The 26,858-nt window shown below is 39.5% G+C and overlaps 2 protein-coding genes across 3 annotated transcripts in view; one reads left to right on the forward strand and one right to left on the reverse strand.

Moving 5' to 3' along the window:
• Window positions 801-22,555, reverse strand: CISD1 (CDGSH iron sulfur domain 1). The gene is made up of 3 exons (XM_021073223.1): window positions 22,352-22,555; window positions 13,062-13,267; window positions 801-4,166 (listed from the first exon to the last, which is right to left on the reverse strand). The coding sequence occupies exons 1-3, from the start codon at window positions 22,374-22,376 to the stop codon at window positions 4,077-4,079; spliced, it is 321 nt and encodes a 106-aa protein (XP_020928882.1). The 5' UTR covers window positions 22,377-22,555; the 3' UTR covers window positions 801-4,076.
• The window catches only part of IPMK (inositol polyphosphate multikinase), a 45,262-nt gene continuing 42,127 nt past the window's right edge, over window positions 23,724-26,858 (forward strand). Inside the window, exon 1 of one of the 2 annotated variants that reach the window (XM_021073222.1) lies at window positions 23,724-24,258. In XM_021073222.1, the coding sequence (XP_020928881.1) occupies window positions 24,069-24,258 (190 nt within the window). In that variant the 5' untranslated portion in view covers window positions 23,724-24,068. The remainder of the gene's footprint in view (window positions 24,259-26,858) is intronic. The other variant, XM_021073221.1, reaches the window with a different exon arrangement.

A 26,858-nucleotide genomic window follows, 5' to 3' on the forward strand; every position in this document is an offset into this window, starting at 1 on the left:
CATAGAAATGTGTGACCTATCCTCCCCCTGGTGGTCATGGTAACAACTACATAGGAACGTTCAGAACCTCAGAACTTTGCATTTCTCACTAGGCTTTTTCATCCTTTGGAGCAGATAGTAATAGCACAGGCTAAAGGACAAAAGGAGGAGGAAAAATGTAGGAATGTTTAGGTTACTTCTCTCAGCTTACTTCTAATCTCAGTGTGGTGTACTTATTGCTTCTATTCTTTTCCAGTTTCTTGTTCTGAATTTAAACAAAGGGTGTAACAAACCTAGCAAACTTGTACGCAAAACTCTAGTTTGTTGACTATAGTTGTGACCAAACAATAGTTTGGGATCAAGAAAACGGTGTCTTGAAGTTCCCGTCGTGGCGCAGCAGAAACGAATCCGACTAGGAACCATGAGGTTGAGGGTTTGATCGCTGGCCTCGCTCAATGGGTCAGGGATCTGGCATTGCCATAAGCTGTGGTATAGGTCACAGACGCAGCTTGGATCTGGCACTGCTGTGGCTGTAGCACAGGCTGGCAGTTGAAGCTCAGATTTGACCCCTAGCCTGGGAACCTCCATATGTCGAGGGAGCAGCCCAAGAAATGGCAAAAAAGACCAAAAAAAAAAAAAAAAAGTTACTTATGAAAAATTTCAAGTATACAAACCAAATATTAAAATCAATAAAACTGTATTGTTTTAATATCTTTATAAAATAATTTGTAAGTCCCAGAACTTTAGATAAAAACCTTGGCTTAGTGATTCTCAGATTTTTAGATCTCATGGAGCAGTTAAAAAAAAAGTGGGGTCCAATATAGGGCTGCCAACTTTTTATTTTGCCAAGTGAGAATATTTAAAGCAACTAATACTACTATCAACATTTCATAAAAGCATATTTCGACACCACAAAATTTGGGATAACCATACAGTAAAAATTAAATTCAAGTTGATAACCTTCTATTAGTCTCCCCCCCCCCTTTATTATGGATGGTGAAATTGTAGTCTTGGCCTAGAATTTGAGAATGAATGCCTAAAAAGCCATTTTGCCAAATCATTTCAATTAAAGGGCTAAGAGGTGAGTGGCATTGCCTGAAATTAGTGTTTCAATCAGGGAAGGAAAGCACAGCTTCTTGCAACTGTAAAACACCCTTACAGATACCTAAGCATTAAACATGTTGCTAATTAGGAAGCTTAGTCAATGTTTGTCTTAAAATCCTTCGTAACTAATGTAAAATCAAATAAGCCCACCTACTATGTAGAAAGGCTTGATGTACATGACTGCACCTGTTATAATTTGTCTAGGAAAATAACCCTAAATCATAAATTACCTTAATTATTATAACTATGTCATAAATGATGTAATCCAAATTATGAGTTTTAATTCTCCAAAATGTTTCGCTCTCAATTACATGGTCTATAATAAATGCTTAATAAATGTCTGCAAGAAGAGGTGAATGTCACTCTCAATTACAATTTCTTCAAAACATTAGAAACTTCTCAACCTGGCACAAAATCTGACTGCAGAAATCACTGAAACATAAATGATACAAAGAAGAAAAGATGGATGGTGTGGGGGAGTCCCACTTGCCTGATCTCTTAATCAAATGAGCAAAGCAATTAGAAGATTTAGGGTGTTTAAGTGAGAACTGTAATTGTTCATAATGATTTCTGTGTAAAAACATCACTGTAACTCTAAATGCATTTAGATGTTTATTCCATGACAAAGAAAGTAAGACAAACTAAACTCTACTGAGTAGAGAAGATCCCAAAAGGAAAATTTTGGTTGGCTTGCTTGTATGAAGACAACTTAAAGCACTACCTTCTGAACAAAGAAATGTAGCAAAAGTTGGACCTGGGTGAGGAAGAGTTCTAGTTTTCCCTGGGAATGTAAAATTTTTCTCCGAAATCCACACATGGGTCAAAAAAATAAAAGACCCTAAAAGAAAGAATTTTAATATGACCCTGAAACTACATTTATCTAATTATTTTGGATTTTCAAAATGCTACAGCAGATCTGCATTTCATAATAAGGTGATCATTTCTACTTCCATCCTAAACATATCCACCTAAACCACTGAAAAACAGTTGTGAGAATTGCTACTAGATTCCCCCCCCCTTACTAGCTATAAAAATGCATGACTCCTAATACTTTCAAATTCAAAATAAGACAGCTTACTCTGTTCAAAGGATGTCCTTCAATGAACGTCCTTTGGGAGTTCAATGATGTATTTTTCTTTTTTTAAAATTCAATGAATTTTATTATATTTACAGTTGTACAATCATCGTCATGATCTAATTTTAGAAATTTCCATCCCCAAACAATTAAGTTTTAAAAGCACGATCCTCTCTATTGCTGACTCAATCATGGTCATTTCAAAAAGGGGGAAAAGGCATGCAAAAAATTCACGCTAAGAATCTTAAAGGTAGAATCAGAATTTGTAGTATTTTAGACTTTGTGCTGAAGACATGTCTTAAAGACAAGTTCAAATAGATCATCACATGGACAGCTTAAAAGCCAGTACACACGATTTTGGGGCCAACTTTACCACAATAAACAAAGCCATACATTTACAGAGTATCAGTGATCATACTTTATATAGGAACACTGATGCCTGATTTCACTGATTCCTTTGACTTTTAAGGTAATTCTGTATTCTACCAAGTAGAAACTTGTAAATGACTATTATTGATAATTTGGGTGTCTGCAAAAAGAGGATAAAGATGTTAACCCGTCACTTTTGTCAATTTCAACTATGTTTGTCTATACTACATAGGTATTTTGTCATTTTTGCTTTTTCTTTCAGCTTTTACAGCTGCACCTGCAGCATATGGAAGTTCCTAGGCTAGGAGATGGAGCTGCAGCTGCTGGCCTATGTCATAGCCACAGCAACACCTGATCCAAGTCGCATCTGTGACCCATGCCACAGCTTGCAGCAATGCAGGATCCTTAATCCATTGAGCAAGACCAGGGATCGAACCCTAATCCTCAGCAACAATGGTAGGTTCTTAACATGCTGAGCCACAAAGGTACTCATTTCCCTTCTAACCCATAAAACCAAAAAAAAAAAAAACTAATTTCTCTTAAAAAATATATTAACTACCCCGTCTTAACTCTTTATTGCTTCTAATTATTTTCAATTTTCATATCCTTTTTTTCTGAGTCAGCAATGAAATGCAATGTTTCTAGTCTGAATCTTTGAACACTATAAAGACAAACACTTTTCTTCTTTTTGTGTCTGATTATCAAGAATGAGGAAATAAAAATATTCCCATGCCTTTGATCTAGCCTCATGACTACTATTTCTGTCATGGATGTGTGGTTTTGGGTTCCAGAGACTTGAATATGCTCCAGTTCCTTTAGTGTCCCTGGTTCAAGTGCTTGCTACTCCTTGGAACTCTGAAATATTACATTTTAAGACATCCTTCATGAGGGCTTTAATATTGCTTTGGTCTAAATTTCCACTCCTTTTTTTTTAATGGATCAATTAGATATCCACGAAGATGAATACAAAGAAGCTACTGTCCCTTTATTATTGACCTGGCCCACTTATAATTAAGCAGAATTAACATTCAAAGTTCATTTTGATTGAAAACACAAAAGCTGTATTTTCTCAGTGTCATTATCACTATGAAGAAGCAAGCCAAGGTCGTAATGGATTTTCCTAGATTGTTATGAGATTAATGTAGTTTAGTAACATCCAATTTACTTTCTAGATTAGCCAAATAATATTAAATGGTGATAATTTTTCTTTGAAACTTATAAGTACAATCTGCACATGATTTTGAGAAAAATTTAATATGTTAACTTCACCATACAACTATATTCTAATGCTATTATTTTTGAATGTAAAGAAACGGATCCTTATAAGACCAAAATAACCCAAAGGCCATGAGATTGGTTTTTACTTTTTCCTTTTTTTTGTTTAAACAAAATGTGCACCACGATGGTTCAACAAGTAAGGCAAATGCCTTGAATATGAAAGCTGCAGTTTGCAATGTACCACATCTAGAACCCAGGGGAAGTGAATCATTCTAAGTAAACAATCAGGAAACATCAGGACAAGTTGGTTTGCAGCATCCAAAGTGTCCATTTAAGTGTCTTTTTTCTTAATGATCAGAGGTCCCACGTTGTCGCCAGTTTCTTCATTGTGTTTTATGTGCGATCCATCACAGAGTGGGAACTAGGAAGAAAAAAAGTGTGAAATGTCTAGTTGCAAAATCAGTGTTACATTTGGCAGAGCAGGGGTGATATAGGGTAATTCACATAAATAACTCAATAAAAAAGATTTTTCTTAACTACTTTCTATAGGTTTTCTGAAATGGCATAGGTATAGAATGAGGAGGAAGAAACTGACTTGTGGATAACACACAGATCATTAATTGCATTTCCCTCTGTGATACTTGATTATAGATGTGAAAAATCTTTTCCTTGTTTATGTACTAGTTACATTTCCATTCTAGTGAACTATGTCCATGGCCTATTTACTGGTGAGAGCCTAAGTTCATTCACTTAAAATCAATCTGTTAATTATCCTTTTGCTGATCATCTTTGCAGCAATCCCCCCTCCCCCCCAAAACACTTTTTTATTTTGCTTATTGGTTCATATCCTTAATTTCTCTACTTTCATACACACATGCCAGTATTTCCCTTTTTAACATCCTTCATGAAGACCTCCTTCTCCTAGACGTGATACATTTATATTCCTTTTCAAGATTTCACATTTTAGATGAAACAGACATTTTCATGTCCAGTGGGACAAAACTAAACTTTTAACACGGTGTTTCCCAGAGTGTGCTCTGTGAATTAAAAAGTCCTGCAAAATATTCTGATTTGGTTTCATTCAGTGTTTAAAAAAACACATGCAGCTCTCTTGATTCACAACATACATTATTTTTAAAGAGGTTCTGCTGTAAAAAAACAGTATTTTTAACTCCAAACTTCCCAAGCTGACTGGATTATGGACAGTTACTTTGATATCCATTACATGGTGTTCTACAAGAGCACAATTTGTAAAATTATGTTCTAAGATCCGGTTACTTCACTACTATTACAGGCAGTTGCCTCCCAAATTGTTATACCTTTTTTCATAATTTTATCAAAATAAATTCTACATGTAAAAATGCCCATTTACAGCTTCTATATGGTTGTATTCATCAGCCTACTACACTGGGATGATGACTGAGTTTAAAATATGCTTCAATATTTGGCAGGGCTAGTTTAACTTTACATTGGTCTTCTTTGTTAAACCTCCCCTATTTATTCTTTACCTAACTTTATTAAACTTTACCTATTTATCCTTCCAGATAAACTAGAGAATTTTTTTGGCCAAGTCTAATTTTCTCTTTTGTGTTTTTCACATTCAGGTCTCATGTATTTTCTGGTAAGATATTTCCTTCCTTTTTTTTGCTTTTTAGGGCCGCACTTGTGGCACATGGAGGTTCCCAGGCCAGGGGTCGAATTGGAGCTACAGCTGCCAGCCTACACCACAGCCCCAGCAACACTAGATCCGGGCCACGTGTGCTACCTATACCACAGCTCACGGCAATGCTGGATCCTTCACCCACTTAGTGAGGCCTGGGATCGAATCTGAAACGTCATGGTTATTAGCTGGATTTGTTTCTGCTGAGCCACAATGGGAACTCCTGGTAAGATATTTCTGCCTTATGTTTTATGCTTACTATAATTAGGTACATATTTTCATACATAACTACTCTTGAAATATATACATACATATATATATCACTGAATTTTGCAGTTAGATCCTTCCTACTGTATTTTATTTTATTTTTTTTTTAGCCTCACCCTGCATGTGGAAGTTCCTGGGCCAGGGGCCAAACCCAAGTAACAGAAGCGGCAACGCCCAATCCTTAAACTGCTGCACAAGAGAATGCCACCTTCCTACCATTAAATGATAAAAATAAGAACTCAAAGATGTTTTAGGTATCTCCTTGGGATTTTGCAATTATCAGTAAATTACCTTCTTTCCTTATATCGTACCTTTTATTTATATATTATACCTTTTATTTTTATTTCATGTCAAATGATGATGGTTAGCATCTTTGTTTTATTTTTGGTGTCGGGAATGTACCTACACTTTAGAATCTAGTTTCACTGTTTAAAACAGTATAAGATATACTGTTGCACTGAAGGAATCTGTTTACAAGAGTAAAGTAACAGGAATCTGGCTGGAGGCATAAAATCGCTTCATTACTCCATTAAGGAAGTATAAATTTCAACATCTGAAACTAGACAATGATGGTATATAATCTTAAACTTTGATATTAGAAGTCTCTATACTAAGATTAAAATAATATTTGGTTGATGTTGAAATTCAATTTTAATTTTACTATCTGCATATAATTCTGAGTAAATTAGTTAAAAACTACAGAAAAACTCAAGGTATCATCATATATTTCCTGGTATAAATTCTATCTTGGGGTAGCAATATAAATGTGATGCATATAAAATTTACATAACTGTCAATAAGCTGTGGTACAGTATATTCGTATTAGAAACAGGTCCTTTTAGCAAAAACATGAACCCAAGCTTTCAGTGTTTACTTGGCATTGAGGGGGAAACAGGCCATAAAAAAAAAATCAAACTAAAGGTATTCTACAGCAAAGAATAGCATTTCAAAGTGGCATGTGTTTAGTAAACACAGCTGATTTTACAGTGATAATACAAGTTTACATTTTAAAAATCTGTTTTTAATAGCATACACAAAACACATCACTATATGGTTTTATGCACATAGGCTATAAAACATTTTTGAAAAATAAAATATTCATAATGTAAAAAGTCAAATAACTTACTAAAAGAGCATGTTTAACTTTTCTTTTTTAATCTTATTTTGAAAATACCAGAAAGCTAAAATATTTTCTTTTTGCCTTTTCTAGGGCTGCTTCCCCCGGCATATGGAGGTTCCCAGGCTAGGGGTCTAATCAGAGCCACAGCCACCAGCCTACACCAGAGCCACAGCAACACAGGATCCGAGCCGCATCTGCAACCTACACCACAGCTCACGGCAACGCCGCATCCTTAACTCACTGAGCAAGGCCAGGGATCGAACCCGCAACATCATGGTTCCTAGTCGGATTCGTTAACCACTGTGCCATGATGGGAAATCCAGAAAACTAATATATTTTCTTAAATTATTTTCTTTCATAAATAGAAAAAAGAGCAGGAGAGGAGTTTGTAGAGAAATACATAAACGTGATTAAGAAAGTCATACATCTGAAATGAGAATATAACGTTTTTTAAAATGGCTGCACCCTGGCATATGGAAGTTCCCTAGGCCAGGGACTGAATCCGAGCTGCAGCTGTGGCAATGCCAGATCCTCTTGCCTACTTCCCAGGATAGGGAATCAAACCTTGCCTCCACAGTGACCCTAGCCACTGCAGTTGGAATCTTAACCCACTGCACCACAGTAAGAACTCTGAAATTGGGAATATAATTTTTATAATGATCTGGTTTTGCCTAAAAATTGAAATTCATGTTTCATCATAGTCTTAAAAGTAAACGAATAAAAAATAAATATTTCTGTCTTTTTGTCTTTTTAGGGCTGCACTCGTGGCATAAGGAGGTTCCCAGGCTAGGGGTCAAATTGGAGCTACAGTTGCCGGCCTACCCCAGAGCCACAGCAAAGGCAGATCCAAGCCATGTCAGCGACCTACACCACAGCTCACAGCAACACCGGATCCTTAACCCACTGAGCAAGGCCAGAGATTAAACCTGCAACCTCATGGTTCCTAGTCAGATTTGCTTCCGCTGTGCCAAGATGGGAACTCCAAAAATAAATATTTCTTTAAAAAATAATGAGGGTGTTTCCACAGCTGGTAAGGATCTGGTGTTGTTTATGTGACTGTATGAGTTTGATCCCTGGCCAGGTGAAGTGGATTAAGGATTTGGAGTTGCCACAGCTGTGGTAAAGGTTGCAGTTGCGTCTTGGATTTGATCCCTGGCCCAGGAACTTCCATATGCCATGGGTGTCCTGCCCCACCGCCCCCGCCAAAATAGTAAGTAGATCCTTGCTATGTGTTAAAACTTTCATGCTTCTTGAAAGTATATAAATCTTTGAATGCCTTTAAAATGTAAACTTCGTATTCAAAACCATTTTTTTCAGAGGCAGAAATATTTTTTAAATAGTACTTTCTATATCACTTAACCCTAGGAATTATTGACTTAAGTCACAAACATCTCCCAAACGTCATGTGAAGATCAGGCATTTTCATGTTCATTTATTAGTAATTTCACATTTTAAGTTAATGAAGACAAAACCTTCTCTTTTCCAACCAAGAGCTAAAATGAGTTATTTCAAGATAGGACTAGCAGTTTTTTAAGAATACACTGTATCTGTTAATGGAATATATTTATTAAAATTTATGAGTCTCAATGTAATATAAATGAAAGAATGATAATTACTTGGCATTAAAACTCAAATGGTAAATTACATAACTTCTTTTTTTCAGAAAGTATCATTTCATTTTATACCTTTCTATGCAAGAGAAAGAAAACACATAGTAGATGTGTACTTTCAAACATAATCTAGGAAGTACAGAAGTTTTTGTATTTAATAGTGTAATGAAAACGTGTATTTTATTAAGTCCTTTTCATTTAAAATTTTGAAATGTGTTAAAAATGTCAAGCAAAGAGCTGACATTACAAAAAACACAACAGGTACATTTAATTCAGTTCATGTAATACCAATACTTAAAAAAAAAGATCAGAAAATTGATGAGATAAAAAGTTTAGCTCATAGATGATTCTAACATTTGTCTTAAAATATCAATGTTTGTGTATTAACAAGTCATGTAGCAAAGTTTGTGAATTAAACTGGATGAATTTCCTGTATGCCTAGAAAATATCCTACCATATTTGTTAGCACAATTAGAAAACTACAAATCCTAAATATCTTTAAAATTAGGGAAGAGAGGGCATAGAGAAGAAGCTAGAATAAATGTTTAGGACAAAAAACAAAAACAAAAAAACCGACCCCAAAACCCCCCTAGGAAACCAAAAAACCACACTAGAGATTCTTGCTCTTCACTTGGAAAGCCAGCAAGTTACCAGGGTCTTCATAAAGAATACAAGATTTTAAGTGGTCCCACACTTCAAGTTATGATGCTTTTGTTTTTAGGGTAATTCAAGATGGAAATAAACATGAGTTCCCATTGTGGCTCAGCAGCTTAAGAACCTGACTAGTATCCATAAGGATCCTGGTTCAACCCCTGGTCTCACTGGGTGGGTTAAGGATCCGGCATTGCTGTGACCTATGGGGTGGTAGGTTGAAGACATGGCTCAGATCCTCTGTTGCTGTAGCTGTGGTGGAGACCCCTAGTCTGGGAACTTCCATATTCTGCAGGTGCAGGAAAAAAAAAAAAAAAAAAGAGAGATGGAAATAAATAAATATTTCTCCTTGACTTATGTCCTCTACCTGCAAAAATTATAAAAAAATTTTTTTTAAATCTTCCTTCTCCAAACTCTAATTAGTTTTGGATTATATTTTCTAAGGAAGTTGCCCGGGGCCTTTTGGCTCGTTACTATAAATTGCTGAGAAATAAGCTATCTTTGGTCAAGATAAAAACAAGGAACGAGATCTTTGAGACTACGTGACAGAATATGACATTTTATACCATTCTTATGGACTTATTTTAATAAAGTAGTAGATACAATAGGAAAATATGTAAGAAAAACTAAGATCTTACAAGACTGTTTTTATGTGGATTGGACAGGCAACGTAAACAACGTTCAGAATACTGTTTTTATAAAGAAATGGAGTCAGTGCAATCCACCTTCAAGCCATTAATAAGAGGAAGACTTTCTTTAACTCACATACAGATACACCCTAAAACAAAAACAAACCTACTACTAACAAAAATACCCAACTCAAACCCTGAGTTGGAAAGGAAAGAAAATGAGTCTACACAGTTACATTTGACTTCAATTTCAGTTGATCTCCTGATCAACTCGCTCATCTTTCCCCCCCCTTTTTTTAAATTTCAATTTTATCTTTTTACTGAGGTATAGCTAAAGTACAACAATATTATGTAAGTTTCAGGTGTACAACATAGTGATTCGCAATTTTGAAAGGTTATATTCCATTTACAGTTATAAAACATTGGTTATATTCCCTGTGTTGTACAATATATCCGTGTAGCTTATTTATTTTGTACATAGTGATCTGTACCTCTTAATTCCCCACCCCCATCTTGCCTCTCCCACACAACTCAGCAAATGATGTAACCTATGACCTACCTGAGGTGAGTGGGGAGTGGGAACCTAGTAAGACTCTTGCATAATACTCTTCCCCTGACATCAATGTTCCTGAACCTTGTTTTGAAAGTAAGACTATCTCTTCCTTTTTAAGGCTGAGTCTCAAATCTGTGCTTGTACTCTCATTTCCTTCCACCCTCTGTCAACACATTGCTGTCTCAAATACTATCTTTCCTGTAGTTGCTTTAATCATTTCCTTTCTGTTGGCTCCTTTCCTTTTCATTTCACTTATAAACAACCCTTTTGTGAAATACTATGAAACAGGACAGTTTCTCAAACAGCAGAGGGCATACCAATGGGGGTGAAGGGGAATAGGAAGAATGAAGTGTGTTAAAAACATATAGCTTCTGCATATGACTAAGAGTGATTCACTAGGTCTGAGAAAACTGCTCTAATCTTAAGAAATACACAACAGGTTACTAGTGACTATACATTAATCTGCAAACCTCTCCAACCCCAAAATGGAATCACTATGCTGCATACCTGACACTAACACAAGTGTAAATCAAGTATACCTCAATGAAAAAAGAATGAATTAAAACTGAATGTTTATATCACAATAACTTATTTTAAAATAGGAGTTACAAGCATTCTGTGCACAGGCATGTAAGTGTGTGACTGGCCATCTGTGTGACAACCTTAGGAACCTCAGGAATGTGGGGATTTTCCAAACATGTCTGGAGAATAAGAACATTCACTCTCTTGAATAAGATTCAAAGTGAATGCTGAATCACTTCACATGGGAATAAAAAGTGCCCAAGATTCAGTGAAAATTCAGAACTGACAAATCATAGATGCAAAGAGGATGAATAATGACATAAAAGATAAGCTTAAAAAGAAAGAAGACATTGAGAAAATTGAAAATGATACGACTGGTCTGGCCTTCCTTTCCTTGAAGCCTACCTTTGAGAAACAGTCATCTCCAGCTTAACCATATGGAAGCTCTAAACTGTATGAAGAAAGAATAACCCTGGAATGTTCTGTTCACTTATAAAGTCTAGCAAACATTTACACCACAAGCTAGTGTCCATTTGTGATTGTTCCGGAAATACTTGAGATCTCAGAGCACATTTGCCTTACTGACCCTTGGCCCTCTGGGAACGCCCAACCAAAGCAAACACCTTCTACTTGGCCTCAAAGCTAGGCTGCAGAATTCACTCAAGCAGCCATGGTATTTCTTGCTTTCCATTCACTGTCACATTTACAGAAAATCTGACATATATTCAGTTTTAACATTGCTTTAGTAGTAATTCACACTGTAAGCTATTTGGACACAGCTTTTATTTTAATTATTCTGTTGCAATGACACCAAAAGGTCAATTGCTTAATTGTTTAATCCAACAGTCTTACTATAATAGTCTATTCACCTCATAGTCTCTTGCACAATTCTGCAACCAAACCTTCTTTGAAACTTTTCCTTTCCCACTGTCAAGCCATGATATTCTTAGTTTTATTCTAACTCTGGGGCCCATTTCATCTCCTTTTTTGGCTCTTTTTCCTCTTTACAAAATGCAGAAAATTCTCCGAGATATCATACTTGGCCCTTGATTTTTATCTGACCAAGGATCTGCTGCATTCCTACACTTGACTCATCAGTTTTGCTGATGGCTATCTCTAACCCTGATGTCTCAACTTTAGTCCCACATTTCAGACTGCCTGCCTTACAATGAAATGGAAATATTCAAATGTCACCTCAAGGTCACTCTTTGAAACTGAACTCCTCGTGGCTGTTCTGGAAAAATCGGCTTTTCACCCTGAATCCCTTCTTTCTGCTTAGAATCCCAAATTCTCAGATACCTCAATGAGCTTTAGTTTTCCTCCTCCAATCTTCCACATAAATCAGTCACTTCATTTGGCTGATCCTTCCCTCAAAATGTTTCATGTATCTGTTCATTTCTTCTCCATTCTCACAGCCAGCACTCTAGTCTAAGTACAGCTTTATCTCTGAAATCCCTAACAAGGACCTTCCCATCCCCTACCCCATGCTGGGAGGCACAAACTCCTCATACAGGTACTCAAGACTCTCCTCAATTTGGACTTATTCCTGAGGGGAGGGAGGTGCAAGGACCAGACTAGTTTCTTCACGGATCCCATCTTTGTGCATATGAGTCCTTTCCCATAGATTCTGAGAAAGAGTTCCCCAATACTTGGTAGACAGAGCATTCTAATACCACCAGTCTTTTCAGGGGCAATTTAACTCCCATGTATATCACTATGCCTTCCCAGAGAATTCTACCCACAGTGTAACAAGTTCGTTTTATAAAAAGCACTAGTACTGCACCTACTATGCCTGCTGTTTTACTATATAACTATTCTGCTGCATGTATATATAATAGATGCTAAATGAACTACTTAAGATCACTGACCTATTAGAACTCTTAGACATTCCCTAATTTTTAAAGCTATCACTCTTTTATATTTTGGTGAGCAACAAGAGAATGAAACCAGAGTTCCCATCGTGGCACAGTGGAAACAAATCTGGCATAGGGGAGGCTAAGACCCACTTAAGGAGGAAATTCTAAGAGTAAATAAACTGATTTTTCTCTTTTCTTTGGCCAAGAATATGGTTATATTGACCTGAACTCAGTGAGGGTACAATGTAATTTTACTGCCTGGTCATTACACATTTTAGTAAATATATTCCTTAAAAGAACATGGAAAAGAGAGAAAAACAGAATCCATTAAAAAAAGAAAAGAAAAAGGGCTATCTTAACAATGTCTGATGATTTCAGTTTGGCAGGATAGTTTAAAAGAAATGTTACATTAGAGACGGGCTTGATGGAAAGAACTTGTTTCTCTTACCTTTTTGGACCTCCAACAGCGGCAGTACACAGCTTTATCTCCCAGATCCTCCATGTCAAAAGCATGTACTACCTTGGGGTTGTCTTTCTGGATGTGAGGGTTTACCATAGATTTGTTGCGATGATCTTTAACATAAAATCTTTTGTAAGCTAGATAACCAATTGCAGCTGTCCCAGCAGCAATGGTAACCGCTGCGATCCACTCAACTAGAGCAGGGAAGGAAAACAGGAATAATTATCAAAACCAAGATATACACTAATAATACAACATGAACATTCAGGAAATCCAGTTGTTGAGTACTAGGCACCCCAGTAATCAAAGGTTTTTAATGTTAACAAAATGATCAGGGAGTTCCTGTTGTGGCGCAGCAGAAATGAAACTGACTAGGAACTGTAAGGTTGTGGGTTCGATCCCTGGCCTTGCTCAGTGGGTTAAGGATCTGGCGTTGCCATGAGCTGTGGTATAGGTTGCAGACGCCTCTCGGATCTGGCATTGCTGTGGCTCTGGCGTAGGCTGGCAGCTGTAGCTCCAATTTGACCCCTAGCCCGGGAACCTCCATATGCTGTGAGAGCGGCCCTAAAAAAAACCCCAAAAAACAAACAAAAAAAAACTGTGATACACTAAAAAAAATTCAGATTACAGGAGTTTCTGCTGTGGTGCAGCAGGTTAAAGATCTGGAGTTGTCTCTGTGGCAGCGTGGGTTTGATCCCCAGACCAAAACAGTGGGTTAAGGATTGGGCATTGCTACAGCTGTAGCATAGGTCACGGCTGTGGCTTGGATTCAATCCCTGGATCCCTGGCCTGGGAACTGCCATAAGACACACGTGTGCCTTCCCCAATTCAGATTACAAATAGTCATAAAAAATATTCAGATTACAAGTAAGAACCTCCTGTATAAAATCAGGAGGTGATTATGTTAACAAAACAACTCATCATAGCTTGTTTAAATAACACGTCCTTTAGTCACTTAAAAATGCATAACCACAAACAGAACTGGTATCCAAAGAAAAGCAAGAACGAATAAAACAAAACCAACGCTTAATAGTAAACATTCAAAGGACTATATCCAGCAGGATTCTGGGCTCCAAGTCATTCAAAAGGTTTCTTTTTTTTCTTTTTTCTTTTTTTTGGTTTGTTTTAAATTTCAAAGTGTCTCATTAAAATAAAAATCGGCTAACTTCATAGAAAACATACTTAAGAAAATCAGTTAGATTCTCATTTAATAAATTCTAAATTTCCATTATCCACTGGTGGATGATTTGAATTCCCTATAAATTTCATTTTAAATTTAATGATATCTTTCTGCTCAATTATTTGCTTGACTAATGGGCCATTTATTTATTCTTTTCACACAGCTTTTCAAGGATCCCTTAGAAATTCAAGCACTTACTGGGAACTACATCTAGTCACTTATGATGGAGCATGATAATGGGACAAAAAAATGTATACATGTATGTGTAACTGGGTCACCATGCTGTACAGTAGGAAAAAAAAAAAAAAGAAAAAAAGAAATTCAAGCACTTAACAACTACCCCAGTTCCAGAGAATTCTGGAGAGAAGAGAATGTTGCATAGTCTGGTTGGCCTTGGCCTCAGCCTCAGAAGAGAGTTGTCTATTCCCAGCCTCGAGTGGACTGCAGCAAGAAGTTGAACAGGGGTCAGGATAAACACACTGGACTGTGTCCCAGCACTTCCTGAGTCAGATCTTCAGTGTTTGAAATAAGTTCCCAGACTATCAAATAAAGCCCTAGAGAGATAAGTACAAAAAACACATTCCAAGGCCAAATAAAAACACATAATGAATATTACTGTATGGCTTACTGGTACTACTGAATCAAATTTCTTATTGTACTAATGTGATTAATCACTGAACCTAATACTACTTTACATAAAATTGGAGCTCATTCTCTGGAGAGGAGCAACCTCTCTCACATTTCGTTCCTTTTATCTTGGTCTTCTCTTCCAGCTTAATTAGTAATTTAGTTTTTATCAAGTGTTTCTAATTAGCATGTTCCTTGGATTCTATTTTCAACCACAGCATTTTTCTCTACAAAAAAATTTTATTCTCCTGCCCATGCAACATTCCTATTCCTCCCTGCTATAATCTCCTAAAATAAACATTAATGTTATATTCTTCCTAGGTGCTGCATGACTGAGAAAAGTTAATCAGTCCTTTGACAGCTTCAAACATTTGTCCTCAATGAAAGATATTTTAAACTACACACCTTGTATAGATTTGCTTTGAATTTTAGTGCAGCCTCATGATATCATTTCTGTGACAACTCCAAGCAGGGAGTTTGCTTTTCTTCAATGTCTAGTTTGATTTATAATCTTTTCTGATGCTTTTTTTTTTTAAACCATGGAACTCCCTTGAGAAAATGTCAGGAGTTATAGCAACCCATTTTTTAGCTAATGGAAAGCCACTCTGAATAGCTAATGTATCTATCACAAAATGGGCTTAAATGCTGCTTGCATAGTATATGTTCCATTATGTCTGCCGAATGTTATATTTTCTTTAGCAAAATTTAAAGGGGAATATCCCAAAAGACTGGAGTAACACAACTCCCTAAATACTGTTTTCTTAGTTAAACTTTTTTTTTTCTTTTGTCTTTTTAGGGCTGCACTCATGACATATGGAAGTTCCCAGGCTATGGGTCAAATCAGAGCTGCAGCTGCCCGCCTATGCCACAGCCACACCAGATCCGAGCTGGGTCTGCGACCTACACCACAGCTCACAGCAATGCCGGATCCTTAACCCACTGAGTTGGTTTGAACCCGCGTCCTCACATATACTAGTGGGGTTTGTTACCACTGAGCCATGACGGGAACTCCTAAACCTTACTCTCAAGGTGAAGTCTGAAGTAATCTCTAACAGATTTGTTTTTAATGATGCCTATATATTACATAAAGGCAGGATTAATTTGTCTCATGATGTAAAGAGAATCCTCTAGGAATTTCTACCTGAAACTCATGACCAAAAACTTTCTCAATCATTAAAACATTCTTTTCATTTCTCATATTACCAACTGAATCCATAGGGTAACTTTTTTCTTTAAACCTTTACCTCCTCTGGATTTTTTTGATGGTGGAAGAAATGACAGAATAATTGACATCGGGCTGAGGGTGTGTGACTCTAGCTAGTACCCAAGAGTAGCTGCTCTGTGGGGAATCGAAATATGCACTCTGTGATCCTACACCCTAAGAAGGGTCACTTATAAATGTCACAACACCATTATGTGTGCTAGGAAAATGGCTTTATATTTGCTCTAATGAGTCTTTTAGAATTACAGAGTCAGATAAGGTCTTATCCCTCCCCGCTTCCCAAATTCTAATTCTCTAACCTCATTAGAGACAAATGTAAAAGTTCCCAAAATAAGAAAAAATGCTGCTGTTTTATCATTTCATTACTGCAGCCTGAATCAGTCTTTTCTGGCAAAAAGCTATGGATACCAACTGGCAACTCTAGGGAAAAGAAAGAAAAGGAAACAATATGGAGACAGACAAGAATGATGATGGATTCAAAAGTCAAAAATTAGAACAAAGAATTGAAAACCCAAGACAGTAAATGAATAAAAACAATAAAACCCAATTAACATTCAGTTCTTGATAGTGTATATGCCTATTAAGAACAGATACCATCTCAGGTTGAACAGGGACTTTATCAAGACCCAATTTCTAAAGACATTTCAGTTGGCACCTTTCAGATATTCTTTCAAAACTGGGGTCCAGAAAAATCCTGAGCATTATTTCTGCCTCTTTCAGTTTATCCTTACTTCCCGTTTCTGTAACCATCTCTCAAGGTACAGTACTCCTAGTTAGATCAAACCTTACCCCACTCAACCTTGCTTAACAATGCTTTCTATCTATATAAATACTATGAATAAGCCCATATAAAGAAAGAAAATACAAAAAATACATTTCTAAATGATCTCTCCCTTTCTTACTCTCCCCCGGCCTACAATTATATAAACTTTGGTTTTTCTCTCTCAGAATTATTCAGAGTTAGACACAACATTCAACTTGTTTCCAAATCCCAAACCCATGTTTGTAACTCACTTCTTGGCTTTTCCTCACTGTGGGAAACATTTTGCTTTAACCCAGGACAGAAAGCTCATGCTGCTTCTTTTCCTTTAGCCCCTTTTCTGCCCCAAACTGTCCTCTCCTGCCCAATGTCAACTGCCATAGAATCAGAATGCTCCTTTCACCTGAAGAGAGGGGGAGGGGAGTTGCTTCTCTTCTGTCTCCCTCGGATTGGTAGCTATGCCTGGTGTAATGCTTTTCTCTTAAGGTCTGCTGTTCAGGCTGTGTTCAATGTTAGTTAAGTAAAAAGAAATAATAGATAACTAATTTGAATTTGCAACTCCATCAATCCATCCTACTATCCCATTACTCTTACACCAAATGACTTCTCTCTGGCCTCACCTTAACCTATTATATCAAAGTGTGGGATTTAAATACTTCCTGAGATTAAATATAAAACTTTATTATGAACACTTCAGACACACACAGGAAATACTGTAATGAACTCCTGTTTACCCTCACCCAGCTCCAAGTATCAACTCACTCACTGCCAATCCTGTTTCAAGTACAGCCCCCAAAACTCTTATTATTTACTATTTATAACCTATAGGAGCTAACTCCTTTATCTGCAGTATGAATGGCAATTTCTTCTCAGATAATAAAACAAACCCCTTGAATGGTTACTTTATTTTTCCAGGCCATGCCTGTGGTATGCAGGAGTTCCCAGGCCAGGGATGGGACCCATGCCACAGCAGTCAACCCAAGCCACAGCAGTGACAGTGGTGGATCCTTAACCCACTGATCCACCAGGAAATTCCTTAAATGGTTACTTTAAATGACTCAGTAAATTTACTGAATCCAAACAATATTTTTATGTTGAAGTTAAATGGACTGGAAAATTATGAATTTGTTTCGATAAAAGTGACCATATATTGGAGAATAAGAACTTAACGAAATTTAGTTTTGGTTACATGCATCATAGTGTTCAGTTTCGGATGAGTAATAAGGTGCAAGGCAGATAGACTAATGCCTATTTTGTAACTTGAGGGTAAAGCAAAATATGAAAAAAAAAAGAAATTTGAGGGGACAGGAGGAATAAGAACTGCCTTTAAGGTTTAACTGACTTTTTTTTTTTTTTTTCTTTTTTAAAGATGAGGATGAATTATGAGTGACTTAGGACTGAAGAGAAGAAAATCACCAGACTTAGGACTGGTGAGACGATTGAAGAATTAAGAGCAATAGGTATCATTACTGAGGCAAGAGCTTAAGGAAGCAGGAGAAAATGGCATCTGGAGGTTATGGATCAAAAACAACCTTGCAAACAGAAGGGAGGGGATTAAAGATGAGAGCAGATTCAATGAGTTTTGGAGGTATTAAGAAGCAAGAGGTTTAGTAAATTCCTTAAGGTCATCTATAGGGTATGAGGAGGCATCATTAGAGACCAGGGACTTTGGTAGCAGTGAAAACCACTTAATGTTTCTTATAGTTTCTAAAATTATATTTGGTATCCAATAAAAAATTAGTTTGGTATAAGTATGTCAATTGTACCTCAACTAGGAAAGAAAAAAAAGTGTGGTATCATGAACCAAATAGGTTTTTTTCCCCTGTCTTTATTTAATTTTTTTTATTAAAGTATAGTTGATTTACAATGTTGTGTCAATTTCTGCTATACAGTAAAGTGACCCAGTCACACACACATATATATATTCTTTTTCTCTATTATCTTCTATCATGTTCTATCACAAGCTATTGGATATAGTCCCCTGTGCTATACAGTAGGACCTCATTGCTTGTCCATTCTAAATGCAATAGTTTGCATGTACTAACCCCCAAATCCCAGTCCATCCTACTCCCTTCTACCTCCCGTGCTTGGCAACCACAGTCTGTTCTCCAGTCGACCAGATAGGTATTGAAAGCTATCTCACTGACTGGGATCTTTGGATTTCAATTCCAATCACACCTTAATTGCCTCTCCCGGATTCATGTCCTGACCTGATCCACATTCATTTTATTTCTAACCCTTTCATTTTTTTCCTGAATATAAACAAGAATTCTGATGCGTGCACACACCTTTCACTTTTTATTTAACATGTACTTACACGGTACTTATCATTGCCAAATACTATTCTAAGCTCTTAACAATTACATAATACACACACACACACACACACACACACACATGTATAAACTTAAAAAAACGTAACTGTAATTCACTTATTTAACTGAGAAGAGACATGGCCACCTTCCCCCAAATCAAAAGATCCAAGCTGATTTTCAATCTAAAGGAATTAACAGGTTGGGTTTAAAAACCGAGAGAACAATTTGAGATCTAAATAGTACAAAATGGGAGTTCCCGTCGTGGCGCAGTGGTTAACGAATCCGACTAGGAACCATGAGGTTGAGGGTTCGGTCCCTGCCCTTGCTCAGTGGGTTAATGATCCGGCGTTGCCGTGAGCAGTGGTGTAGGTTGCAGATGCGGCTCGGATCCCGCGTTGCTGTGGCTCTGGCGTAGGCTGGCGGCTACAGCTCCGATTCGACCCCTAGCCTGGGAACCTCCATATGCTGCGAGAGCGGCCCAAAGAAATAGCAAAAAGCCAAAAAGCCAAAAAAAAAATAATAATACCACTGGCAGATTTCCTAACAGAAACTCTTCAGGCCAGAAGAGAATGGAATGACACTTTCAAAATATTGAAAGAAAAAAAAAAAATAGTACAAAATGGATATTCTGTCCCTACCTTGCCATATCACTATATTTGAGGAAGGCACTGGTAGAAGTGATTTACAAAAGCTTTGGGCCTTTCCCCTTAGTTTTTATATCAGTCTTTATGCTTTTAGGTGAAATAAAAAGTAATTACTTCTCATAACAAAGTTCAGTACCTAAAGTTCAGGCTGATAACAAAGTTCAGTACCTAAAGTTCGCCCAGCAATTTCCTGTCCCTTAGAAGATGGCAAAGTAATGGGAAAGTCAACTTTGGATTCCACTATAGTTAGATCAAAAAAACAACAAACTTGTCTTACTTGCAAGAAAGATTAGCTTATAGTTGTGCACTGGAGACTGCCTCTACAAGGACTGAATCATGAGCCACTGCAGATGCTGACCCTCAACACCCCTGAAAGGAGCTCAGGGTAGAGAATCAGGAGTGAGGCACTCTGTGATCTGGGAAAACTGGCCAAACAGGTCTTCAGATAGATATTTTCAGAAGATTTTTTGAGCCCAATTCTTGCATCTCCTCATATCTACAAAAACACTAAAATCCTTCATGGTGACATTTGCTCCTCATGACTAGCAGAAACCTTCAGGAGACTAGGAGCAACCTTCCGTAAAAACGTGTGCTTGGTTGCATGTACCTCTCCCCTTCACTAAAATCCCATATATACAGAGATTCCGCCCTACCTCTATTGGAATGGTTTTTCAGGGCTATCTGAAATGCTGCCTCCCAGGCCACAGTTTTCATTTTGTCCCAAATAAAACTTAACTCTCAACTTTTAGATTGTGCATATTTTTTCAAGTCAACATAGTCTTAAGAAGTCCTAGGGTTCACCTACTTCACATTTCAATAGTATGCTACCTAAATATAGTGCTCAATTACACAAAATGACTCCAAATTTTAAAAATACACTTATGGGGAGTTCCCTGGTGGCCTAGTGGCTAAGGAACCAGCATTGTCACTTCTGCGGCTTGGGTCACTGTTGTGTCTCCAGTTCCATCCCTGGCCTGGCAATTCTGCATACTGAGGGCATGGCCAAAAAACCAATAGTTTGGAATCTTTTGGCCCATATCACACAAATGCAAACAGTCTTCCTTCAGTGGTTCGAGTCACATTTATCTTATTTTACACAACAATTTCCTCAGGAAAAAAAAAATTAACAACAAAACAAACAAAAATCAAAAATCAATCCCTACTTTATTTCTTCTTTTTTTTTTAAATAGGGCCGCACCTAGGGCAGATATAAGTTCCCAGGCTAGGGGTCAAATTGGAACTTTGGCCTACACCACACCTTGTGGCAACACCAGATCCTTAATCCACTGAGCAGGACCAGGGATTGAATCCACGTCCTCATGGATACTAGACAGGTTCATTGCCGCTGAGCCACAACAGGAACTCCAATCTCTACTTTAATTGCAACAAGGATGACTCTACTTAAGGGAGACTAATGATGAATACCCTTTGAAATAACTTTTCCAAGTAATCACCTCCTATATGCCACATTAGGAACTTAAAAACGTCATGGATTACCAACCTCACTCTGTTAGGTAACTTTTGCAACAAAACTAGGGTGCAAGTTAGTAGGGATCTTTTACACCTCCCACTCCAGATGCTCAATATTCACTAAATGAATCAAGAGCGCTATTTTTAATTGACTTCTGGGCAATCTCTTTGCCTTTACTTAACTATCATTACACGTTACCAAACCTTGAGGTGTGGCGTTATATACCTGGCAAAGATCACATGTATACTGGATGGTACACATTATTAAATTAACAATTATACTACCATCAAGAATTATTATGAAGTGAAGCCCCACATTAACTGACTTCTAGAAAGTCTAATTTTAATCGAACCTTCTGTGAAGTAACATTTTCAAACCCCAGGTACCAGCACAAGGGAAGCAAGGCTGAGAAAGGTGAAGGATCAGTGAGCTCCAACTCAGTTTTCTATCCTCTCTTGGACTACTGCCACCGAGAGCCAGATGCCAGAGGCATTAAAACAAAAACAAAAACAAAACAAAAAAACCTGGGAAAACTGAAGACCCCGGATTGGGTTTCCTTCCTTTAAAAAAACGTGTGCAAAAAACTAAGATGTGATTAGTCATGCATGCACCGCTTGATGGTTGCAGGAAATCGACGTTCTCACTCCACGGTGATTTAAGGGTTGAGAGTGGAGAAGAGGGTTTTTTGTTTGTTTTCATCTTTCCTTTTATCCAGGCCCTATGACAAAACAGGCGTCGCAGGGGATAAGAAAAACTAGCAGAGCAAGAATCGTTAGGATTTAGGGTTTAGCTAGTTTGGGGAAATGCGGTCTAAAACTGGGTAGATGCCTGCATGGCCCCCATGCCACTTATGCCTGGAGATCATACTCTGATCTTGCTCTTTTCCCCGTGCGGTCCGGGGAGCCCGAAGGCCAGCGGAACGCTTGCCCTTCTGCATCTCAAGGTTACAGGACCGGCGGGCGCGCAGAGCGAGCGGCAGTAACAGCCCAAAGAGGCGCTGAGGGATCTGCAATCGGTGCGCAGGCCGCCAGCCTTACCCACTCCCAGGCCCCACTTCACCTCGTACGCTGGAAGTCGTACTCATGGCGCCGTCGCTTGCAAGGATGTGCACTGGACGCTGAGCACAAACCGGCTCGCGCGGACAGCGGGAGTCAAGGGGCGACCAGCGACGGTCCTAAGGGCACCGACTCCAGGCTGCTACCGCGCAGGCGCCGCGACGATCGGTAAGCACGTGTGTATTATCCGTCAGGCTAGTGCTGAGCATGCGCAGAGCTGTGTCCCGGGCCTTTGGGAGATCTTGAGTCCGGATTTTGACAGCCGCAGGAGGGGGGAGGAGGGAGAGACCTAGAGAAGTAGCGACCTAGAGAGGTAGCAACTGAGTTTGCGCAATCCTTAGGCGCTTGGTTCTGGAGCCCAGGAAAAGGGCCTTTGGAATAGGGAGTCCAGGCCAGGTTTTATGTTTCTCCCAGGTGCGCGGATTTCTCTGGACCGAGAACAAGTGCTGATGTAACACTTGCCAAAATCAGATATCTAAGGTTTTACCCCACATTTTCTTGTTTAGTCTGGTACCTGCAGGGCGAAGTCCAGTTATATGAAATGCCAGTGACAGACACAGGAACCCACTGTGATGTCTCATTCTAGGCTCTCCCCTCGCTCCCACTGTGCATCCCTTTTTTCTGCCTACCCAATTCTCCATCTATTGAGGACCTTGGATCTTGCCTTAACGTAAGGGACCTTGCCTTAACACAACTTCGTGTTGAGGGAGGGGAAAAAAACCTGGCTCTTTTCATTAAGAGAAAAAAAATGATCACTTAAAAAAGATTATTCCTTATCTTTTGCAGTCTGATATAGGTGTCGGTTTCTTTTTCTTTCTTTTCTTAGTTGCTTAGGGGCACCAATTTTCGGAGGGGGTATAGTATTACTTGAAGGGTGTTTTGCAGGCGCGTCTGCTAAGAAACTGCCAGTTTTTACTCCTGTTGTATCTGTGCGGCTGGGGATTGTAGGGAGGTAATCGCAGTTAAAGGGTGGCCTCACAAGTCATCCTGGGCACAGCCACCCTCCTAACTCTCCTAACGCGGGACTGACTGGTCCTCACAATTGGGAGCCTCTGGCATCTTTGAGCCGGACCCCGGTAAGCGTGCAAACGCGCACTGAATGAATGAGGACACAACAGCCCTGCAGGCGTCACACGGCCAGTCAGGGTGGGGACAAGAAAGGCCGCCAGCGTCTTCCCAGCATCCAGGTCGCCTTCCGCTCGCCCTGGCGGCCGGGGCGCACGCCCCGCCGCGGGGGTCCCGTCGGGCGGCCTCTGGGCATGCTCAGTGGCGGCAGCGGCCGCTGGTCGCGCAGTCGGAAGCTTGCGGCGGAGGCGGCGGTGCAGGCGGCGCTGACGCGCGCGCGGCAGCTAAGGGGACTGGAGGACGGCGGGAGGGGGCGGGGGCGCGGGAGGTGGGGCCGCCGTCGCCGTCAAGGCCCCTGGGAGCGCGGGGCGCCGCAGCCGCAGCTCATCCGCTCGGATCCGTCTCCGGGGCTGCGCCGGGGCCGGCGGCGGAGCTGAGGGAGCAGGGAGCCGCGCTCTGCCCAGAGTTGGGCAGGGGAGCGCCCGCGCCTCTGCGGCGTCATGGGCCCCCTCATCGGGCCACAGCGGCCACCAGCCGCAGAAACCCCCGGGCCTCCTCGCGGCCGAGACTGAGCGACCCTCGGTTCTCGGCGCCCCCTCCCTCCGCCCTATTTACCCCCCTGCTCTCACTGCCGCTAACCGCTTCAGCTCTCCGTTATGGCAACGGAGCCACCATCCCCTCTCCGGCTCGAGGCTCCCGGCCCCCCAGAAATGCGGACCCCAGCGGCGAGCGAGGCCGCCCCCGAGGGTACCCCGAAGCCGGCTGGCGGCAGGCTCCGCTTCCTCAACGGCTGCGTGCCCCTCTCGCATCAGGTGGCTGGGCACATGTACGGGAAGGACAAAGTGGGTAAGTGGGGGTGGCGCGGCGTTCGTTGCTCCCCTTCCGCCTTCGAGAGACCCCGGCCGACCGAGGCAGCCTGGTGCTCACCCGCTGGGGAGGCGCCCCTCCGCGCCCTCAAGCCGCACCCCCGGTCTCTTCCGCTTTCCACCAAGAGCCTCGCGACCAGTGCGTGCACCAGGGGCTGGAAAAGTGGGGACATTTCTTGGGTGTGGGGCGTCAGGCCGGCAGCGGGAGGTGGCGAGAAGAGGAGTGTCTAGACTCCCCAGGGAGGGTGAGTACCGATTCGTTGTTGGTGAAAATAAGGAACTTCATCTTTACAGGACGGGAAGTAAATTATCCCCAGAGCACAAGGTCTGTTTATTATAGGCGGGTAGCTAGTATTGCAAAAGAACAGGAATGAAATGCAGATGATGGTAATCTAGTGCTTCTCTTTTGGGTGCAGCTGCATAGCTGGAGGGGAGGAAAAAACAGGTTTTTTTTTTTTTTTTAATGTTTGTTTGTTTGGGTTTTGTTTTGTTTTGAAAGCAAGTCCCAGCTTATCCGGGATCTCTCTCCTAGCCTCCTCGAGAGGCTTTTCTGATACCTCCTGCATTTCTTTGGGAGGCGTGGTTCCAGTAATGCTGAAACACAGGGGGAAATAGAGCCTGCTTGTAGCATGGTACAAGGATAAGACATTCAGTTATTCTTGGTCATCTTTGTAAGACTGTATCGTGGCCTTTCTAATACATTTTTTTAGCTCACAGAGTTAAAAGCACAATCTAGGGCCTTTTTATTCTCTTGGTGGTGTAAAAATTCAGTTTAGGAACTGTAATTCACCCAGCTTACTCAAACTGGTTCCTAGGCCATGATTACATGGGGAATCAGATGAATATGTGAATAATGCGGCTCTTATACCTGGAAACCACAAAGAACAATTTGGTTTCTTCTGGTAAGATGATTCCGGTTTAGGCTGGTAAGATAATACTGTCATTTTTAGGTGAAATGATTGAGGTCAAGGCTGGTTAAATGACAAGCCTAAAAATCACACAGCTGTGTGTAGAATCAGGAAACCAAGGGTCTTGCCTCAGAGCACTGTTTTTTCCCACCATGTATTGTGCTTGCAGAAAACAAACAAGTATTTTTGAAAATGACTGAGGATTGAATGTATTTGTTATTTCTCAAAGAACATTTCCCACTACATTTATCTTTACCTCTTTCTTTTTTTCAAAGTTAAGTGTTAATGATGTGTGGATTTTGTGCCTTTCTCCCCATTATAAAGTGTTAGCTCTTTAAGTTTTAGACGCCAAATCTGTTTATCCCAATAGCCTTGTGCACAGACTGGGGGCTCAGTTAAACTCGGGAAATGTTGAAAGGGAAAATTGACAGTTCTTTCCCAGGGAAGGAAACAAGCATGGTACTCAAGGTGTGCTTAGCACAGATGTAAGGAAATAACATTATTAAGGTGCTTAGCACTGAGATGTTCTTGTGTATGTCATGTCTGGTAATGAAAATTTGAGAGTACTTATGGAATACTTACTGTTAAATAGATTTATATTGCATCTATTGATTTGTATTAATGATTTATAAGGATAATTTTCCTAATAATATTCTAGAGGCCTGAATAATTGTTTCCCTAAGGGTCCCTACGATGGATATGTACAAATGAGAATAAACAAAATATCCCAGGTAAACAGACACTTAAGAGTGTAACCACTGGTTATCAAAGTATATAATAGTGAGCCTGTTCAGAGAGTTAGCTCTAATAACAAGTGTACCCTGAATGTGACTTAAAACTGCATTGTAGACCATGGCTGAGTTAATTTGTCACCCAAATGAACTAATTATAAAGAAGTAGTTTAAATTCTAGAGGATGGAGTCCTTAATTTTATTTATTATTACATTTAATTTAAACTTTTTTCAGTTTTGTCGAGGTGCTGTGGAAATGAATCCGACTAGGAACCATGAGGTTAGATTCAATCCCTGGCCTTGCTCAGTGGGTTAAGGATCCAGCGTTTTCCTGAGCTGTGGTGTAGGTCGCAGATGTGGCTCTAATCCACCAGTTGCTGTGGCTTAGGCTGGCAGCTGTAGCTCCAATTTGAGCCCTAGCCTGGGAACCTCCATGTGCCCTATGTACAGCCCTAAAAAGCAAAAAAATAAAATAAAATAAACTTGTTTCAGTTTTGTAAGGTTCTCTTGACTAGGGACTGTCTTTGTATCACTACTATACAATACCTCAAATATACTATACTGGCTACCTAATAAATTTGTTGAATTTAACTATCAATTATTTACACAACCTTGCATATGTTGTTAGTGAAAGGACACCTGAATGATGATAAGCTTCCTTATGGTCAGTAATTCAAAATTCACAAATTTATTATGTTTCTCTACTGTCATAAATCATTTATGGTCGTGAAGTACATCATGTACATCTTTATTTTGGCTGTCAACTGGAATTCTCAGAATAAACTTAGAAATATTTTGGATTAAAAAAAAACTTGATACTCATTAAAAAACCAGGGTCTTTCAATTTAGGATTCATATCCTACCTATTTCTAAAAAGCAGTTGTTGGCTTTATTAAATTAAATATTAAAAGCAGAACCAATAGCACAAAGGTACGTGAACA

This window comes from Sus scrofa, chromosome 14 (assembly GCF_000003025.6).
Source record: "Sus scrofa isolate TJ Tabasco breed Duroc chromosome 14, Sscrofa11.1, whole genome shotgun sequence".
Lineage (NCBI taxonomy): Eukaryota > Metazoa > Chordata > Mammalia > Artiodactyla > Suidae > Sus > Sus scrofa.